The sequence below is a fragment of the Saccopteryx leptura genome, chromosome 1 (assembly GCF_036850995.1).
Source record: "Saccopteryx leptura isolate mSacLep1 chromosome 1, mSacLep1_pri_phased_curated, whole genome shotgun sequence".
NCBI classification, from domain to species: domain Eukaryota; kingdom Metazoa; phylum Chordata; class Mammalia; order Chiroptera; family Emballonuridae; genus Saccopteryx; species Saccopteryx leptura.
The window spans coordinates 385,092,799-385,113,690 of NC_089503.1; the positions used below are offsets into that span (position 1 = coordinate 385,092,799).

Here is a 20,892-nt window from a genome sequence, read left to right on the forward strand (position 1 = left end):
TATGTAATTTAGTTAAGTCAGTTTTCACTGTTTACGTTGTACTATTTAAATCTTTATTGACCCTTGAGCCATTAGTGTACTTGGACTCATTTTCCTTTTCTCCATAATCTTTTGCTGCCCCAAGGCTAATAATGCCTTGAGTTTTGGTGTGTGTGTGCGCGTGCTCACGTACACACATGCCTGTTTTTGCACTTTTTCCTATGCTGTATTGGTATGCATGTCTGGTTTCCATGGTTGACTTACGAGTTTTAATATTTACTGAAAAAGTGATTTTAAAAGGAAGTACATTTTCTTTTCATGGTGTTGTAAAGGCAGGTAGTTTAAAGAGTGAAGGAGTACTGTGGACTTGTGTAAAGATCAGGATTCTAGACCCTTCTTTCCTGTCTCACTGTCCGGAGGCACTTTGTTTCAGTTCTTTCAACTGGTTTGTGGGTTTTTACCTTTCTCTTGATTTTTTTCAGTTTTAATTATTACTTGTTGACTTCCAACAGGGCGATGAGGATTTTGTTCTGGGTGAGTCAGTGTGGTGGGGAAGAGCAAAGGTCAAAGCTTCTGTTACTACTATTTGTGTGACCTTTGGCAAGTTATTTACTGTCTCTGTGCTTTGATTTCCTCATACATAAGGACAGTATCAGTGTTTATCTGAGGATTAGATAAATTAATAAGTTTTAGAGCTATGCCTGACCCTGTTGATCATTAGTTTCACTCATCCATCTGCCATTCTCCCATTTTAATTATTTGTAATTTGATTGTCAGTTTTCAGTGTTTTTGTTGTTTTAATTCTTTACATGTTTAGTGACACTTGAGCCATTAGTGTGCTATGATTCATTTTCCTTTTCTGCACAATCTTTTGTCAACCCCAGCTTAATAATAATCTTGATTTTTGGTTTCCTTAGTCTCTTACATTTTTTTTTTTACGAAGATATCCTCAAATTCCTTACGAGTTATGAATCTCTCAATAGGTGCAGACACTTCAGGTGTCCTATCAGTTTTATCTTTGTGAAGAAGTCACTTGACCTACCATGATCTGGACTGGTTGTGCTGTAGGTTTGTGGGCACACTGGGGATTTCTTTCACACTTTCCCTCCTTTGTTGGAACCCCTGTGTCCTGGACCCCACTTTTTAAAACTTCCTGATAGTGCAGAGGAGATAAAATTTGAGACTTTTGTATTCTGAAGCTATACTCTAATGTTTAGTTGATCTATTAAGTTTGGTTTGGTTAGGTAGCAGTTTCAAGGTTGGAATTTTTTTTTTTTAGGATTTTGAAGGTACTGCTTCTTTGTCTTTTTTCCCCCAGTGGAAATGTTGAAATGTGATGCTGTTCTGATTCTTTGTTCTTTGAATAAATCCTTTTTTCACTCTCTGAAAGCCGTTGATAACTTTAACTGTGTCCCCAGTGTCCTTAAATTTGACGAGAATGCATTTAAGCATGTATTTTCATGCATTGTGCTCAGCTTTGTGGAGTTCTTTCAGTCTGGAACCTGTCCTTGTTTTTGGAAAATTTCTTGAATTAATTCTTTGATTTCTTCCCTTCATTTCTCTGTTTTCTTTTCTTAGATCCTCCTGTATTTCAGATATTGGACCTTCTGGTTTGGTCCTTTTTCTCTTTTTACCTTATGACAGATTATTTTCTCAGTTTTCTGGAAAATCACTAGGGTGTTTTTTTCTTCAAGTTGCATTTCTATTTATTGGCATGATTTGGTCTATTTCTTCATGTTAGGTGCTTTACCTTAAATATATGGTGGTTCTTGGCTACCTACTGCTGTATTAAGAGTAGGACACAGCCTGACCTGTGGTGATGCAGTGGATAAAGCGTCGACCTGGAAATGCTGAGGTCGCCGGTTCGAAGCCCTGGGCTTGCCTGGTCAAGGCACATGTGGGAGTTGGTGCTTCCAGCTCCTCCCCACCTTCTCTCTCTGTCTCTCTCTCCTCTCTCTCCCTCTCTCTCTCCTCTCTGAAATGAATGGATAAAATTAAAAAAAAAAAAAAAAGAAGAGTAGGACACAAAAAATGGATTGGAAGCTGTGAGCCTGACTGTAGGGTTTGTTAACTGAGGGTGTAACAGTTATTTCCTCCAGGGTGGGGCAGTCACCGGGCTGTGCAGTGTTTAGACCATATTAGGGGATCTGAGGTCTGTTGGGTTTCGGCAAATGCATAACCTGTCCTATTTTTATCTGTAGCTTCCCCTTCACTTGAAGGGTAGGTGGTGGTGTTAATCCTGCACCTTTCGGGGATCCTCACTTTAATCTGGGTCATTTCTCTGCCTTTCTCACTGCTGACTGAGGGGTACTCAGCTTGCACAGGCTGGCTGTCATTTATCACTTGTCTGCTTTCCAGAGCCCCAAACGCTGTTTCCTTACTTGTTCACTTTGTTCTTGTGAATTTATGAATGTTTTAAATTTTTATTTTAGTTCTTTTGAGCTGCCGTCACAAAAATACCACAGACAGTGTGGTTTATAAACAGTAAAACTTACTTCTCACAGATCTGGAGGCTGGGAAATCCAAGATCAAGGTGCCAGCAGATTTGATGTCTGGTGAGGGCTCTGTTCCTGGGGCACAGATGCCTGCTTCTCCCTGTAACCTCACATGGGAAAGGGTTGAGGGCGCTCGCTGTAGTATCCCTTAGGAGGACACTAATCCCATTCATTAGGGCTCCCCTCATGACCTACTCATCCCAAAGGCCCACCTCTTAATACCATCCCATTGTGGGTTTAGGATTTCAGTGCGGGGGGGGGGGGGGGGGGCGGGGGGAGTGCCAAAAGCATTTAGCCAATAGTGCCGTATTTAGGAGGGTTTGGGGAGAGAGCTGAGGCTAATGATGCAATTTTTAATTGGAAGCTGAAAGAGCATTAGATTTGCATCTGTAATTTTTTGATGGCAGAGACAGAGAGAGGGACAAATAGGGACAGAGAGGAAGGGAGAGAGATGAGAAGCATCAATTCTTCATTGTGGCACCTTAGTTGTTCATTGATTGCTTTCTCATAGGTGCCTTACGGGGGGGGGGGCATTTACAGCAGAGTGAGTGACCCCTTGCTCGAGCCAGTGACCTTGGGCTCAAGCTGGTGAGCCTTGCTCAAACCAGACGAGCCTGCACTCAAGCCAGCGACCTCTGGGTTTCCAACTTGGGTCCTCCGCGTCCCAGTCTGACGCTCTATCCACTGCGCCACCGCCTGGTCAGGCTCTGCCTTTGTATTCTTGTTGTGATTTGTGTGATTGCTTGGTTGTGATATAAAATTTCAGTATGGCAATTAATAATTGATCAAGTTGTGATAATATTATATATAGTGTTCCTTCATCAAAATGAATCTGCTTTTACTTGAAGGATAAAGAACAAGTTACAAATGGCTATCTCTGGCTGATAAAATTGTTCTTGGTTTTTCTTTTCTTTTTCTACTTTAATTTTTCTTTTCACATTAATTTCTAAAGTTTCTATAATGACTATGGATTACTTGGTAATTAGAAAGATAATACCTAAGTAGAGAAAAAAATTGTTAATCATATCCTTGGATAAAATTTGGTGCTAGGTGCTTTTATTTTATCCTAAATCTCTCAGAGTTGTGCTACATTCTTTATCTCCTTTAGGTAATTTGAAACTAGAAATGCTAATGTTTTTGAGGGGTGGTGTTTTGCAGAGTTAATTCTGATCTATCTCCCAATGTTTTTTGTTTGTTTGTTTTTTTGTATTTTTCCAAAGTTGGAAACGGGGAGGCAGTTAGACAAACTCCTGTATGCGCCCGACCGGGATTCACCCAGCATGCCCACCAGGGGGCGAAGCTCTGCCCATCTTGGGGCATCGCTCTGCCTCAATCAGAGCTACTCTAGCGCCTGAGGCAGAGGCCAAGGAGCCATCCCCAGCGCTCGGGCCATCTTTTGCTCCAATGGAGCCTCGGCGGGAGGGGAAGAGAGAGACAGAGAGGAAGGAGAGGGGGAGGGGTGGAGAAGCAGATGGGCGCTTCTCCTGTGTGCCTTGGCCGGGAATCGAACCCGGGACCCCTGCACGCCAGGCCGACGCTCTACCACTGAGCTAACCCACCAGGGCCTCTCCCAGTGTTTTATCTTGGAAGTATTCCAAAGCTATAGAACAGTTGAAAGACTAGTACAGTGAGTATCTGTGTGACATTTTACTACATTAGCTTTATTTATTTATTTTTAGCGAAGGGGAGAGAGAGAGAGAGATAGCCAGGGCCAGACTGAGACAGACAGGAAGAGAGAGAGATGAGAAGCATCAACTCATAGTTACATCACTTTAGTTGTTCATTGACTCCTTTCTCATATGTGCCTTGACAGGGGGCAGGGGAGCTACAGCAGAATGAGTGACCCTTTGCTCAAGCCAGCGACCATGGGGTCATGTCTGCGATCCCATGCTCAAGATGGTGACCCTGCGCTTAAGCTGGTGACGTCAGGGTCCCAGGTTGACACTATCCACTGTGCCACCTCCTGGTCAGGCTACATTTGCTTTCTTTTTAAAGTACCTTTATTGAATTGTAATGTGCATATTATAAATCAGTGGTTTTCAACCTTTTTACATTTGGGGAGTGATGAAAATAGAATGATTTCAGGGATCGCTAAGGCAGAAATCGCCCTGAGCATAAGTGAATTTGACTAAACTCACTGGGTCTATAATCTTCATACAGCATCAAGGTGGTTAACTCTTTCACAACCAGCACGAAATTTCTGGTAGACTAGTCCGCAGACCGGTGGTTGATAAACACTGTCATAAATTAATCTATTTTAAATAGATAACTGAATGATTTTTTAGTTTACAGAGCTGAGCAACTATTATTATACTCTATTTTATATTTTTATCACTCTGGTAAGATTTCATCTGCCTATTGATGGTTAATTCCTCTTCTGAGCCCTAATCCCAGGCAACCACTAATTGTTCTTCCTATCTCTAAATGATCGCCTTTTCTCTACTTTTTATATCATTGGACACAAATACGTGGTCTTTGTATCCGGTGTCTTTCGTTTAGCATAGTATTTATGAGGCTCATCCACGTTTTAGCATGGATCAGCACCATATTCATTTTTGTTGCTGAGTAGTGTTCCACTGTATGAATAGACTACATTTCGTTTAACCATTTACTAGTTGATGAACATTTGGGTTGTTTTACTTCCCTGGCTATACGAATAAAACTGCTGCGAACATTCTCTTGCAAGACTTTGTTTGGATGTGTGTTTTAATATTTTTGGATAGATACCTAGGAATATGTTGCTGTTTTGCATGGTAAAGTGGTGGTTAATTTCTAAAGAAACTGCCGAACTGTTTTCTAAAGTAACTACCATTTTCCATTCCCACCAGTAATGTACGAGCGTTCTCAATTGTAGACATTGAGACATTTCCCCCATTGGTCCTTATGCAGAGGTCATCATCCTACATAACTGCAGTGTCATTGTCATCCCCAGGGAGTTTAGCTTGCAGATAATAGTGCTGTCCAATATACAGTCCATATCTGGATTTCCTAGTCCCCTTTATGGCTCCCCCACCCCCCAATCCAGCATCTTCTCAGGTGTCTCATGTTACGTTTGGTTGTCATATCTCTTTAGCTGTTTTGAATTTAAAACATTTCCCTCACCTTTGTCATTTGGGTGTTTTATTCATTGACATTTTCAAAGAGTCCAGGCCAGTTGTTATCTAGATTATCCTATAGTGTTGATTAGTGTGATTGTTTTCTCACAATTAGATTCAAGTTAAACTTTTTTTTTGCTAGAAACAATACATAGTTGATTCTTTGTTTTCCATTGTATCACATCAGAGGCATAGGTTAAATTAGAGTATTTGATTAAGTCCACCGGTTTTTCTCCTTTAATTTATTAATAAATAATCTGTGAGAGGCGGAGAATATCATTTTCTCCAGCAATATTTCTTTCATCCTTTTTTTAGTATTCATTAACCATCTTTTCCTGAGTCATTTATTTTATAAATGGTTGCAAGAAGGTAATTTTCTAATTCTGTTCCCATTTTTTGTTTTAGAGACAGGAAGGGAGAGAGATGAGAACCATTGACCCGTCATTGCGGCAGTTTAGTTGTTCATTGATTATTTTCTCATACGTGCCTTGACCGGGGTGCTCCAGCCGAGCCAGTGACCATGGGGTCATATCGGTGACCCCGCACTCAAGCCAGATGAGCCTGTGCTCAACCCAGCAATCAAATCTGGATCCTCAGCGTCCCAGGTCGGCGCTCTATTTACTGCTCCACCACCTGGTCAGGCATTTCTTCTTTATTTATTAGTTGGCAATCTCCTATAAAGATATTGCTAGTTTTTAAAATGGAGTTTTATCAGCCTGACCTGGGGTGGCGCAGTGGATAAAGCGTCAACCTGGAACACTGAGGTCGCTGGTTCTAATCCCCGGGCTTGCCTGGTCAAGGCCCATATGGGAGTTGATGCTTCCTGTTTCCCCTCCTCTCTCATATTCTCTCTCCCTCTCCCCTCTCCCCTCTCCCCTCTCCCCTCTCTAAAATGAATTAAAAAAATGAATTAAAATGGAATTTACCAGATTATAGTCATGAAGGATTTTATGGTGAATGAAGCAAAAGGTTGATTATTTTTTGGTTTATCTAAACAGTGTGGACTTAAGTGTAGTTGCCTTACCCTTTGAAGAGAGATCACCTTGAATTTGTGAAGCTTGAAATATAGAAACTCCTTCTCTGTGTTTCCACCATTTGAGATGTTTACTGCTTTTCTCTCTCTTTGAGAGACTATTTTTCAGGAAGAATCTGAAAAAGCTACAGATGAGCCTCCCCTCTCCCTTAGGTTTTATTAGTTTTTCTTTGTAAACCAAGTTTTTTTTGTTTTTTTTCTTAATGTTTCTTTGAATGGTTTTGTGATTTTGTTTTTTGTAATAATTTAACTGGTAGTAATTATGCAGTGTCATGCAAAGTGGTTATCTTTTAAAAATTCTTTTTTTCTGTATTGTAGAAGAAATGGTTACAGTTGGATGAGCTGTCTCAGCCTGACTGCTTATGATCTGTATAGCTGGTTGCCAGAACATGGAAACACTAACAGCATATGTTAGATTGTTTTTAAGTATCTCGGGGCTTTTAGAGGAAATCTTCCTTAAATGCTGTCTTGTTTTCTTGATGATTACTCGCTACTAAAAATGGTAGCAGTCTCTGATGTAAAATGATTCCTACGGTCATTTTATTAGTTTCATTTTTTTAAATTTGTTTTTAAAAGAAGAAGTGACCTGGTACTCTCAGGTTTGTGTACTGTCATAAAATTTGCCTTTATCCTATTCTTTCTCCAAGTTGAGTCTAATTTAATTTAGTCCCCGAGCTGTAAGCAGGCAGCTTTTTAGAGGTACCTATCTAACACATACCAGAGAGCAGCCAGATGTAGCTACAGAGTGTTTGGAGATGGTTTGGTTGCAGGATTAGTAGAGTTGGCATTAATGCCCTCTGGCATTAATGGGTAGCGATGGTAACATTGTTTTGGCTTCGTTGATCATACTAAATAGAACTTGGCCAAGGTTTACTTACCTTCTTGTTCTTAGAGTAGAGAATAAGATTGATAACGAGGGGCCGTAGGTTCTCTTAGACGTGTACCCTGGTATGCATTTTTGGAGGTAAAGCGTGCTGAAGTATATATATCCTTTTGTATTATCTCCAGAGATTCCATGCCCAGTGTTGTTCTTTAGGGGAGATGAAACTGAAAGAGGCTTTGACGCTGGCCTCTGTCGTACACCAACCGTAAATCTCAAGGGCATTCATATTAGATAGACGTGGAAACATTTAATCAAAGGTATGTGTAAAAGGTGTATGGTATTTGTTTCCAAGGCCCATGCTTTTTTCTTTGTACGCAGAGATAACATCTAGGTTTACGAATGGATTGTTGCTTCATAGCCTAGCTTTTTAGCACTTTTTATTTTTTAAAAGTCAAAAACAAAAGTCATTTTTTTTAGAAAATAGCTTTCTGACTAGGATGTCTATAAGATCCATTTGACCGCTGCAGCTTGTTCTGTGTTAGGTAAACACACTTTTGTAAACTATATTTAATTATAGGTTTACTGGTTTATTTTATAACTGCTACTTTAAATTACATCCCAAAGAAAGTTTCATCAACAACAGTAAACCACGTTTTGTTTATGAAGATGGCTTTCTCTGAGTCACATTTTCTGTTTGTTCTGGGACTTTTTGGGTTATCATACAGTTTCATATCTCCTTTGGGGCGGGGTTCTAGTAGCTTTGAAAATTTCAGTTAGCACTGAACCCTGTGGTTTTCAGGAAGTATCCATGACAGTTAAATTCGAGGAGAGGTCTGGAGAAACAAGAAAAATGGGAGTTATTGCTCAACATGTATCTTTAATGGGTAGTTCTTGAAAGTAGAATTATGATGAAGGAAATGACTCAGCAGAAAACAGCACCTTTTAAAATTGTAATCTTTCTTTAGTGTGCCTTCATAGTCATAGTTTTTTTCTCTTATGTACATTTTCAAATATACAGCCAACTAGAATGAGTAATACAATGAATAGCCATTGTATTAGTTTTTTGCTTATTATAATAAATCACCACAAACCTAGTGGTTTAAAAACATGAATTTTTTTATTTTACAGTTATGGAGTTCAGAAGTCCAAAATGTGTCCCTCTGGGCTAAAATGAAAGTGTTATGTCTTTGGTTTTGCTAGAGAACGCATTCGCTCGCCCTCGCCATTGCCAGGGACCACACACACTCCTGGGCATGGCCTCATTGCTTCATCTTCAAAGCCAGCAGGCTGTGCAAGTCCTTCTCGCTGTACGAGTCTGTTGCTGTCTTCCACTTCTCTCTCACCACTCTGACGGAAGTGATTACATTGAGTTTACCCGAATAATCCAGGATAAATTCCCTATTTTCAGGTTAGCTGATTAGCAACCTTAATTCCCCTCTGCCATGTAGTGTAACATATTTACATGTTAGGGGGATTAGGACATTGCTGGGATGATGACAGTGTTCTAAAGCACGGTGATGGTTTTAGCATTTCATTTTTTGAGAGAGAGAGGAAGGGCAGGGGGGAGAAAGAAACAGAAGTGTCAACTTGTTCTTAGTTGTGCATTGAGAGCTTCTCATATGCGTCTTGACTGGGGATCAAAGCAGCGACCTTGGCCTTTCAGGTTGAAACTCTGTCCGCTGTGCCACCACCAGTCAGGTTTTTTACTAAAAGCACTGAATTGTACAATTGAAATGGGCGAGTGCTATGCTACGTGAGCTTTACTTCAGTGAAGTTGTAGGGTTTTCTTTGTTTTTGTTTTAAACCTTTGAATGTTCTTTGCTTTTAGGAATAGTCCAGATTTCTAAATGAAGACAACAAGTACATGAAAAGATGTTCAAGGTCATTGGTAAATGCAAACTAGAATCACAGCCAGATATCACTCCACATCCACTAGGATGACTGTAATGAAAAATAAAAAATTAAATGTTGGTGAGGGTGTGGAGAAATAGGAATACTCATACATTGTTGATGGAAATGTAAATAAAATGGTTCAGCTATTGTGGAAAAGTTTGGTGGATCTTCAGAAAGTTAAACATAGAATTACCATATGACTCAGCAGTTCTATTCCTAGGTATATAGCCAAAGAAATGAGCACACATGCCCACACAGACATGTATATGAATGTTTATAGCAGCATTGCTTATACTACTCAAAAAAGGTGGCAACACTGAAATGTCTGTCAGCAGATGAATGAATAAACAAAATATACATGCTCACAAAAATTAGGGGATATTTCAAAAATAAATATGAAGCGATAAAATATCCCCTAAATTTTGGAGCAGTGTGGTAGGTACATACAGTGGAATATGACATCCATAAAAAGGAATGAATATTGACATATGCTACCTTTTGGGATGAATCCTGAAAACTTTTTTTACTAAGAGAAAGAAGCCAGGTATAGCAGGTCTCATATTGTATGAATCCTTTATATAAACTATCGAGGATAGGCAAATCATAGAGACTGAAAGCAGATTAGTGGTTGCCAGTGGAAGGGGGAGGGGAAAAATGAGGCATTAATACTTAATGGGTGTGGGTTGTTTTTAATAGGTGTGAGGTGATGAAGAGTTTTTGTAACATTGTAAGTGCATTAAATGTCACCGAATTATGTACTTTAAAGTAATTGTGTGTTACGTATTTTATCCCAGTTTTATTTTTTTTTGGAAGGAAAAATAGTTTGATCCTGACATTAGCAAAAGGCACTTAGAAACTAAACTCCTACAATGCCAGTATTGAATTTCTGTGTCTTAAAAACTGCTTTAAAAACAAAAAACAAAAAGCCAATTTTATTGTCTCAGATGATAAGACTACCCTATGTACATATTATTTTCAAATATATGTATAAATTTGTTTTTTAGTCATTTTAAAGTTGTAAACATGACTCTTCACCCTTCAATATTTTGGCATGCTTTTCCTAAAATAAGGACTTCTGGCATTCCTTCTTTAATTCTGATGTTCTGATTTTAACTGTTTTCTACCCCCATATTGTTGGGTGATGTTCCTGACTGTATATATTCAGTGTATAGGTGGTTTTTCTTTATAAGACCAATATAGCTTATTATGTATACATAGTACAAAAATAAGTGTTCTGTGTTTGTAGATATCAGGGGTTTGTGAGCATATATATTTTGTTTATTCATTCATCTGCAAAGTTAGGTATTTGACCTCTTTATAAGATTCAACTTAATGAGAAGGTTACAACTAATTTGTTTAGCCTGACCAGGTGGTGGCATAGTGGGTAGAATGTTGGACCTGGGACACAGAGGACTCAGGTTCAAAACCCCGAGGTCACTGGCTTGAGTGTGGGATCATAGACATGACCCCATTGTTGCTGGCTTGATCCCAAAGGTCGCTACTTGAAGCCCAGGATCGCTGGCTTGAGCCCAAGGTCGCTGGCTTGAGCAAGGGGTCACTTGCTCTGCTGTAGCCCCCCAATCAAGGAACATATGAGAAAGCAATCAATGAACAACTAAGGTGCCCTAAGGAAGAATGGATGCTTCTCATCTCTCTCCCTGCCTGCCTGTCTGTCTCTATCTGTCCCTCTCTCTTTCTCTGTCACACACACACAAAAAGACAACTAACTTGTTTATGGAATTCATCCTGGTAATTAATGTGTTCTAAAGAAAACCAGGTGTTCAGTGTTATTAGATGATCAGAAAATTCTATAATAAATTATAAGTAATAGTTAATTATACTAATAGCCAGGGATATATTATTTACCTGTTCATCTGTGTTTTTATAAAATGAAGGTTGGATAATATTGCTTTTGAGTTAGAAAATTGCATTTTGCCTTTTCTATGGTGGCGCAGTGGGTAAAGTGTTGATCTGGAATGCGGAGGTTGCTGGTTCAAAACCCTGGGCTTGCCTGGTCAAGGCACATATATGGGAGTTGATGCTTCTTACTCCTCCCCTACTTTCTCTTTCTCTCCTCTCTCTCTAAGAAATGAATAAATAAAATCTAAAAAAAGTATTTTTTTTTTAAGAAAGAAAATTGTATTTCATCAGGGAACACATATCAGCATTACCAAATTCTACTCGGAATCAGGTTAAGCTGATAATCAGTACAGTTGAAACTGTCTTATGCACCAAGCCCATTTTTTTTCCCCAAGTGGGGAAACTTGCCTTGAACAGACAGCCTCAGCAGGAGAGGCTGTGGGAGGTACCCTTGTCTGAGTGTCCCTACTTTGCAGTAGTCTTCTAGACTACAATCTTTGTGGCAGGGAGTGCCCTGCCATGCTGGCTGTTTTATCACTAATCCCAAATCCAGTGCCTCGCACATGAATAAATGCAAATTACTTAAAATATTTGTTGAACAAATGAATGACAACCTAGCCTGATGCACTTTTCACAGCCAGCCTTATGCCAGCCTTACATACTGCTCACAAAAACTAGGGGAGATTTCAAAATGAATATGAAGTGATTTTAAAAAAAGCATTTGATTTTTTTTTTTTTATTAAGAACATCAAAAAAGCAATTGGCAAGTCAAAGAAGATTATTCAATTGTGCAAATGAGATGCAAAACTAACTTTTATTTCATTGGTGAAAAGGCTGAAAGTACTGAGAGGATCTGCATGGTTTCTGGTCCCCTAATTTTTGTGAGCAGTATAATATAAAATACATAAGCCAACTTTATTTTTTTTATTTTTCTAAAGTGAGAAGTGGGGAGGCAGAGAGACAGACTCCTGCATGTGCCCAACCAAGATCCACCCGGCATGCCCACCAGGGGGCGATGTTCTGCCCATCTGGGGCGCTACTCTGTTGCGACTGGACCCATTCTAGCTCCTGAGGTAGAGGCCATGGAGCTGTCCTCAGTGCCCGGGCCAACGTTGCTCTCATGGAGCGTTGGCTGCAGGAGGAGGAGAGATAGAGAAAAAGGAGAAGGGAAACGGTGGAGAAGCAGATGGGTGCTTCTCCTGTGTGCCCTGGTCAGGAATCAAACCCAGGACTTCCACATGCCCAGCTGATGCTCTACCACTGAACCAACCGGCAGGGCCTTATATAAGCCAACTTTATAATACAGAAAACTAGTTTTGTGTATGAGTAAACCGAAATAGCTGTTCAGCCATTTGTTTAAAACTCTACAGCCTGAGTTAGGAGCTGCCTTTAAAACAACGCCATTTAAAATTTTACCATTTTATTGAATGGGACACTTGAAACCATGTCAACACAATAAGTTTAAAAGAAAAGAAAGAAAATTTTTTTTAACCAAAGTGTATAGTTTGTGTGACAAGTATATTTGCAGTGTTGTGCAACCATCGCTGTCTTTCAACTTTAGCCCACGCCTTTTTTCTCCCCTGTTACACCGCCTGCCTTTGTAATTCCAGGTGCTTTTAACCATCTGAAATCAGATTAAAAAGTTCTTTCTGGGCACAAGCTCTGAAAGAACCTGGAAGTTTAAGTTTTCAGACTGGGCTGAATACTGAATCAGTGCTGGCCCTTTCCTATCTCCTGTGCCAGCTGTTTCACATAGAATCTCTTGTTGACTAATAATAGCTGAACGTGCTGTTTTGAACAGGCATTACATGCTATCCTGTCAGCTTGTTCTCACACGAAGTTGGCGCTGTTCGTCCGTTCCTGCTGTTTTTTGACCCAGTGAGGCAGTCGTCGAAATGGTCCCAGCGTCGAGGAGCCACGTACCCAGATTTTGAGCTGTGTGCCCGCCCTGTGGGTCTGAGCACCGCTGGGCTGAGTCCGCTCTCTGCCCTGTACTTGGGAAGGGAATTTGCTTTGTCATCCTCCGCTCCTGCTTCCGGCCAGGAGTCCAGTTCACTGCTTTCGGTTTCACTTTGGGCTTTGAAAATCTGGGTCTTCCTGTGGCGGAAGGCCTGTGTAACGTACTGATACAAGTCAGCAGTTCTGTTGGCTTCGCTGTGGGCTGTTGGGATGTGTGAAAGGTCTGAGGAGGGGAATGAACCTGCCAGGGTAAGGGAGCTGGACTTTTCCACTTGTTAGCGTTTCTACGGCCGTGGTCTCAAAGTCCTGTCTGGATACCAGGCCGAGCCAAGAAGTGAAATATGACACAGGCTGGGAATGAGAACGGACAGTTGTCCTGAGTGCACTGTTTCTTCCCTCCCAAGTGTGTTTTACAGACAAGTAAGTGAACAGGAAACAGTTCAGCAGGCTGCTTGCTGGAGAGCTGTAGCAGAAAAATAATCTTTATAAAGTTGGACACATAGCTTTTATAAGAAGCTTTCAGAAAAACAAAATGCAGGCTAGGCTTATTTCTCTGTGCCTCATTTTATCTCCGATCCCTAAGTGTAAAGGGCTGATTCCAGATGTATTCCTAAACTTGGTAGTACTGGGAGGGAAGGGGCTGGGCTTCCCTAAGCTTGAACAGTCATATATTCTTCACTTCAGGTCACAGTCTGCGGGATCAGGAAGTTGCTGAGAAGACTAAAGTCCAAGCCTTCCCGTTGAGTGGTCAAGCAAATGGGCACAGTTTGGCCCCGGCCCAGCTCTGCTCCATGTAGATTTTATCTAGCACACAGAAGAAGCACACAGCTGCTGGTGTAATTCCAGTCGTTAGTGACTAATATAACAGGCCACCATTGGGTGAGGTTGACCTGAGGTACCTGCTCTAAATATAGCCAGCCTTTCTGGCAGCTGCAAACACCTGGAGCAGGCAGGACCCCTGTAGAAAAAGTGTTTGCTGTTAGTAGCATGTTTGTTGAACAATTGTGTACTGTCAGAGCTTATTTCATGCTATACTTACATGTAATTAAAAATAGGTTACTGGACCCATTGAATTATGGTTGGGTTATGTTTAGAAAAAATGCAGTTTATGTTATTGTGTACTGTGGGGACTGGGGATGATGCACTAGCTTAAGTAAGACCATGAGAGCAGCAGTTAATATAATTACCAACAATTTCTTTGATCTCTCTATGAACACAGCTTACTTAAACCCCTTAGTGGCCTTTGGTTTCTGGCACTGATAAACTAAGCTGTCAATCATGTGATTATGGTCAGTTAGGGAAGTTCCTTCTGACATAAGGGGTTTTATGAGTAATTAAAAAGATCACTAGGCCTTGGCTGGGTAGCTCAGTTGATTAGAGTGTTTTCCCTGTACACCAAGGTTGTAGGTTTGATCCCTGGTCAGGACACATAACAAGGGTCAACCAGTGAATGCATAAGTAAATAGAACAACAAATCTATATCTCTCTCTCTCCCTCCCCACTCGTTCTCCTTCTTCCTTCCTCTCCTTCTTCCTCTTCCTCTTCCTTCCTTTCCCTTCCTCTTTCTAAAAATCAGTCAATCAATAAAATAAATAGAAGAACATTGTATCAGATAGAGAAAAAGATAAAATGTTGGAGAAACACTATTGATGAGCAAGTAGGGAAATAAACACTTATACATTCTTGGTGGGAACATTTCATTAAGTGTACAAATTTCATTGAGAGAAGTTTAAACATTAAATCTGTAACTGTGTACCCTTTGCCTAGCAGTATCACAGGGGTTTATTCTGTGGATGCACTTGCTGTGGGCATGACTTTATAGAAGAATTAAAGCTTGAAAACACTCAAAAGTGGACTGGCTGCGTAAATAATGATTTATCTATCTGGATACAGATATAAAAAACAGTGAACCTACTCACTATGTACTGACATAGAAATGTCTTCATGATACAGTGTTGAGGACAAGCAAAGGACAATATATAATACAGTATCAATTGTGTAAAAAGGGTTGAAATAAGAATACATAGCCTGACCAGGCGGTGGTGCAGTGGATAGAGCGTTGGACTGGGACACAGAGGACCCAGGTTTGAAACCCCGAGGTCGTCAGCTTGAGCATGGGTTTATCTGGTTTGAGCAAGGCTCACCAGCTTGAGCCCAAGGTCTGGCTTGAGCAAGGGGTCGTTCGATCTGCTGTAGCCCCCTGGTCAAGGCACATATGAGAAAGCAATAATAAACAACTAAGGAACTGCAACGAAAAATTTGTGCTTCTCATCTCTTTTCCTTCCTGTCTGTCCCTCTCTCTGCCTCTGTCACACACACACAAATATATATATATTTCTTTGTATGTACATAAGGAAGTTCTGGAAAGTTATTAAGAAAGTTATATGAGTGATTGTGGGTGAAGGAAAGGAGATAATTTCTGATGGATATTTTTTACTTTATGAAACTTGTTTTTTAGAGAGACAGACTGGAATAGAGAGAAAAAGAGAAGTATCATCTTGTAGTTGCAGCACCATAGTTGTTCATTGATTGCTTTTCATACGTGCCTTGACTGCGGGGCTTCAGCCAAGCCAGTGACCTTGGGTTCAAACCAGCAATCATGGGATTATGTCTATGATTCCGTGCTCAAGCCATTGACCTTGGGGTTTCAAACCTGGGATCTTAGTGTTCCAGGTTGACGATGCTTATCCACTGCACCACCACCAGTCAGGCTGAAACTTCTTAAACCATGTACATATATTGCTTTTTCTTTTATATATATATTGCTTTTTCATAAAATTAGAATGTTTTAAAAAATGGAACTGGCCTGACCAGGCGGTAGCGCAGTGGAATGAGCATAGGATTGGAATGTGGAGACCCAGGTCCCAAACCATGAGGTCACCTACTTGAGCATGGGCTCATCCAGCTTCAGTGTGGGGTCACTGGCTTGATAATGGGATCATAGACATGACCCCATGGTCGCTGGCTTGAGCCCTAGGTCACTGGCTTGAGCAAGGGGTCACTCATTCTGCTGCAGCCCCCCCCCCCCCATTAAGGCACATATGAGAAAGCAATCCCTGAACAACTAAGGAGCTGCAACGAAGAATTGATGCTTCTCATCTCTCTCCCTTCCTGTCTGTCTGTCCCTATCTGTCCCTCTCTCTGTCTCTCTCTGTCGCTGTCATACACACACACACACACAAGAAAATGGAGCTGGATTGGATTTCAGTCATAGTTGCAAAGGAGCTTGTTTTTAATTGGCTTGTTGTACCCATACTTGCTATTCTGTGGGTAAGAGGGAAGTTTCTTCATATTGTAGCCAGTGGTGGTAATGTTTGTTGCTTTCTCAGTGGTATGTTGGGAAGACAGTGCTGCACAAGTTGGTCGGTACTGGTGTTTTTCTGGTTGTTCCTCAGCCAGAATCAGTGGCTCTGAGGATTTCCATACCAGAAGCCTTAGGTTCTATTACAAACCCTAAGAAACTGGTTTTTCCCTTTTGTTTGACAGTTAGGATGATATGTTCTGAACAGGACTTAAGTCTTTTGCCTTTTTTCTTTTTTTGTAGGAACCTACAAGCAGCCATTGGCGCCTATTACGACTTCGAGAGCCCAAACATCAGTATGCCCTCCATGTCTTTTGTTGAAGATGTCACCATAGGAGAAGGGGAGTCAATACCTCCTGATACTCAGTTTATAAAAACGTGGCGGATCCAGAATTCTGGTAAATGGATAATGGGCAATTCTCCTTGTCCAACTTTTTTTTTTTTCCTCAGTAGTTAAAAGAAATAAATGTTTTAGAAATGTGATTGTATAACTCTGAGATTTCTCTTCTTCATGATGTAGCATTTCTTGTCCTGATATCATGGACCAAACATCAATGAAATATTCCCTTTCCTAAATTTGGAAGAACAATTTAGGTCTTGATGGTATCTATCTACACAGAATTCCGTATTCATTTGATACCAGGACCTAGGCATGTGTGGTGGTTCTACTCCATCACTTTCATTCTGCTCTGGTTAATGATCTTCCCCTTGTTTCTAACAGTCTAGAGGAGGTATAGCCATGAATAGAACAGGTAGCTAGAAAGACCTGTGAGCATCTTCTCTTTTAAAAGCTCATTTCTTTGTAACCACAGGATGAGTCTGAAATTTTCTTCATGTATCAGGGTAAGAAGGATGGGAATTGGCTTATAATGGGAAGGACTGACAGATTGAGTTTTTATGTTTTTTATTTTTTGTGAGAGACAAAACAGGAAGGGAGAAAGATGAGAAGCATCAACTCATAGTTGCGGCACTTGAGCTATTCATTGATTGCTTCTCATATGTGCCTTGACCAGGGGGCTCCAGTTAGAGCCAGTGAGCCCTTGCTCAAGCCAGCAGCCTTGGACTTCAAACCAGCAACATGGGGTCATGTCTAGGATCCCGCGCTCAAGCTGGTGAGCCCACTCTCAAGTCGGGTGAGCCCTCAACAACCTTGAGGTTTCAAGCCTGGGACCTCAGTATCCCAGGTCAACGCTCTATCCATTGTACTACCGCCTGGTCAGACAAGAAAATTTTTTAAGTCATTGTTTTGGTATATTGCTGACATTAAGAAAAAATAGCCCTGGCCAGTTGGCTCAGTGGTAGAGCGTCGGCCTGGCGTGCAGAAGTCCCGGGTTCGATTTCCGGTCAGGGCACACAGGAGAAGCGCCCATCTGCTTCTCCACCCCTCCCCCTCTCCTTCCTCTCTCTCTCTCTCTCTTCCCCTCCCGCAGCCAAGGCTCCATTGGAGCAAAGATGGCCCGGGCGCTGGGGATGGCTCTGTGGCCTCTGCCTCAGGCGCTAGAGTGGCTCTGGTTGCAGCATAGCAATGCCCAGGATGGGCAGAGCATCGCCCCCTGGTGGGCAGAGTGTCGCCCCCAGGGGCGTGCCAGGTGGATCCTGGTTGGGCGCATGCGGGAGTCTGTCTGACTGTCTCTCCCCGTTTCCAGCTTCAGAAAAATACAAAAAAAGAAAAAAAAAGAGAAAAATAAAATTAAGCTAACCATAGTTCTTTGAAAACGGCATCTGAATATGTATCTGATAACTGTTAATTATTACCTTTTAATTGTTAAATTTTTTTCAATGACTTTAAATTTGAGTGGGTTTAGTATTTCTTGTACCATCCAGTAACAATTTATGCTGACTGGGTGAGGAGGCTTGAACATCCTTGTTATTAATGAGACTTAACAGAGGAGTTCTGAGAGTTGGAAAACTAGGCAAAAGAATATATAGCTAAAAATTTCTGGCTGTGGGAGAACCCTAGCTAGCAAGGTAATCTGATATGAGATGATAGGAGATTCTTGGGGCTCAAACCCCACAAAAGTGACTTTATTGACTATGTACCTTGCAGTTCTTTATACTTCTTTCATGATGGGGAAAGCTGGCTAAACTAGACTTTTATATAATAGTAAATGTACCAAATTGTGATTCATAGTTTTTCTGGCTTAGTTAGAAATAACTCTGCCTTGGATGAAGGTTCAGCGTGTCATGGAGCAAAGGCACATAATTTGGATTGACATAGTGTTGTAGATGACTGAGGACTTCTGTGGCTTTGTAAAATTGTCATTAGTGTCTTTTCCCTTTTGGTTATAACAATGTGGTGCATTGTTAGTTTGAGAGGTAATATGGGAAAATAGCCATATTTTCTATTTTTCCTTGAAATTCTTACTTGTTTGAAGTTTGATTACTTTGATTTCTTCCTTACCTTTCTTAATATTGCCTGCATTTAAAAATATGAAAACAATCTCTAGTTCAGCTTCTGTTTATCATGGTTATCCTTTGTATTATTAAAACCTGCTGTTACTGATCACAAATGCTTTTGAAATTTATACATGAATTTGTAAATGAATGATGTTTGTTTAGAAAGTATGAGATATACAGAAGTTTTATTTAGTTAAAAAATGTTAATCTAAGACCTTGTTTACTTATGGTGAAAATGGTCTGGCTGGCCTTCCATGAGTTTTTTTTTTTTTTTTTTTTTACCCACCCGCAGTCCATGAGTTCTTTATTATAGTGCTTTTAAGTACGGAAAGTTAATATAGTAATGTTGGAATATTTTAAATATAATACTATCTTGTTGCAGGATAACTATTTTATATTTCTGAAAACCTATTGATATATCTTCTCACTTACTAGATCATTACGTGGGTGGATTGACATAAAATGGCTAGAATGTAAAATCAGAACCCCAAATATCCTGCCTTTTACCTTGACTTGCAGAAAATCTGTATTGGCCACCATTTTCTCCTGTAACTCCAGTTTAGAACAGCCTCTGGGTCTATTTAGCCTTTTTTCCTGTAAAGGCCATTTGTGTTCCTGGGCACCTCTTGAAAAGTTGGTTAACAATTGCTATAGATTTTATCTTTTAAGGTACTTTGAACAAATAGTGTTTTGCTTTTTTGTTTTGTTTTGGTGGTGGTAGGGGACAGACAGGAAGGGAGAGAGATGAGAAGCATCAACTCAGTTTTGGCACCTTAGTTGTTCATTGATTGACTTCTTATATGTGCCTTAACCGAGGGGTGGGGGTGGGTCTCCATTCGGGCCAGTGACCCCTTGCTCAAACCAGCGATCTTGGGCCTCAAGGCAGTAATCTTTTGAACTCAAGCCAGCAGCCATGGGGTCATGTCTAGGATCCCACACTCAAGCTGGTGAGCCCGCGCTCAAGCCAGCAACCTCAGTGTTTGGAACCTGGGTCCTCAGCGCCCCAGGCTGACACTATGCACTGCACCACCACCAGGTCAGGCTGAACAAATAGTTTAAAAAAAAATCCTTCTCTAATTTGTTCAACTAGTCTTCTATCTATAAACTAAATGATTAAGGAGAACCTGGCCTCCTATAGCTAAGTGACAGGTATGTTATTAAAGAGAGGGGAAGAGCACGCACAGGCACTGGCTCTCTCTCTGGCGTCACCCTAACCTGACCGAGTTCTTTCTGGAACTAGAGTAGAAACACGAAAGTAGGGCTGGCCCGTGCTGTTTTCTTGTCTGGCTCTCTTCTCTCGTTCATGATCTTCCCTAAGAGATAGTGCTCACTGGGAGTTTCATAAGTGATGTTCACGGTCCTTCTCTGCTGTCATGGTTTAGGTTCTCCAGGCATTCCAATATGCAACAGATGAGGTTACTAGGAACTGCACATAGCTGTCCCAACAGCTGCCCCAGAGAAGATACATGTCACACATTATTGAAAATCACACTCCTAATTTTGTTTAAATTCTTAGGTTTAGACCACTGAAAAAGAGAGCGAGACATTTAATGACAGGTACAACATCCCAGGATTCACACTTCTGTCACTCTTTTTAAGTGTTAGAAGCTTGGAACTTGAGCAGCAAACTTTGTTGGAGTTTGCAGTGAAAATTTGAAACTGCCCCTCTGAGGATGAAAGTAGATGGTCTTCTTTACCGACACATACAGCTAGCTTCCTGGTTCTTACAACCATGCTGTGTCGTTCAAGTGCTGTGGCTGCGGGGCTGGACCTGTAACGGGATCTCCGGTTTCCTCTGACTGGCGAAGTAGTTGTGATTGTTACATGAGAGTGGCTTTAGAGGCATCTTTGTGTTTTGAACTACATACAAGTGAATATAAAACAAGAATTGGGAGGAGAACTTGAGAAAGAATAACTATTCTTCCATTTTTCTCTTCTTAAAGTTTTTATTGATTTTATGGGGAAGGGGTAGAGAGAAAGAGAGAAGAGGGAGAAAGAGAGAGAGAAAGAGAGAGAGAGAGAAAGAAACATGGATTTGTTATTCCACTTATTCATGC

At 40.8% G+C, this 20,892-nt stretch overlaps 1 protein-coding gene across 1 annotated transcript in view; it reads left to right on the top strand.

Annotated features, from left to right (window-relative positions):
* ILRUN (inflammation and lipid regulator with UBA-like and NBR1-like domains) overlaps positions 1 to 20,892 on the top strand; it is an 89,301-nt gene that overhangs the window by 18,460 nt on the left and 49,949 nt on the right. The window contains exon 2 of the mRNA XM_066359610.1: positions 16,682 to 16,836. Within this exon, the coding sequence (XP_066215707.1) occupies positions 16,682 to 16,836 (155 nt within the window). The remainder of the gene's footprint in view (positions 1 to 16,681; positions 16,837 to 20,892) is intronic.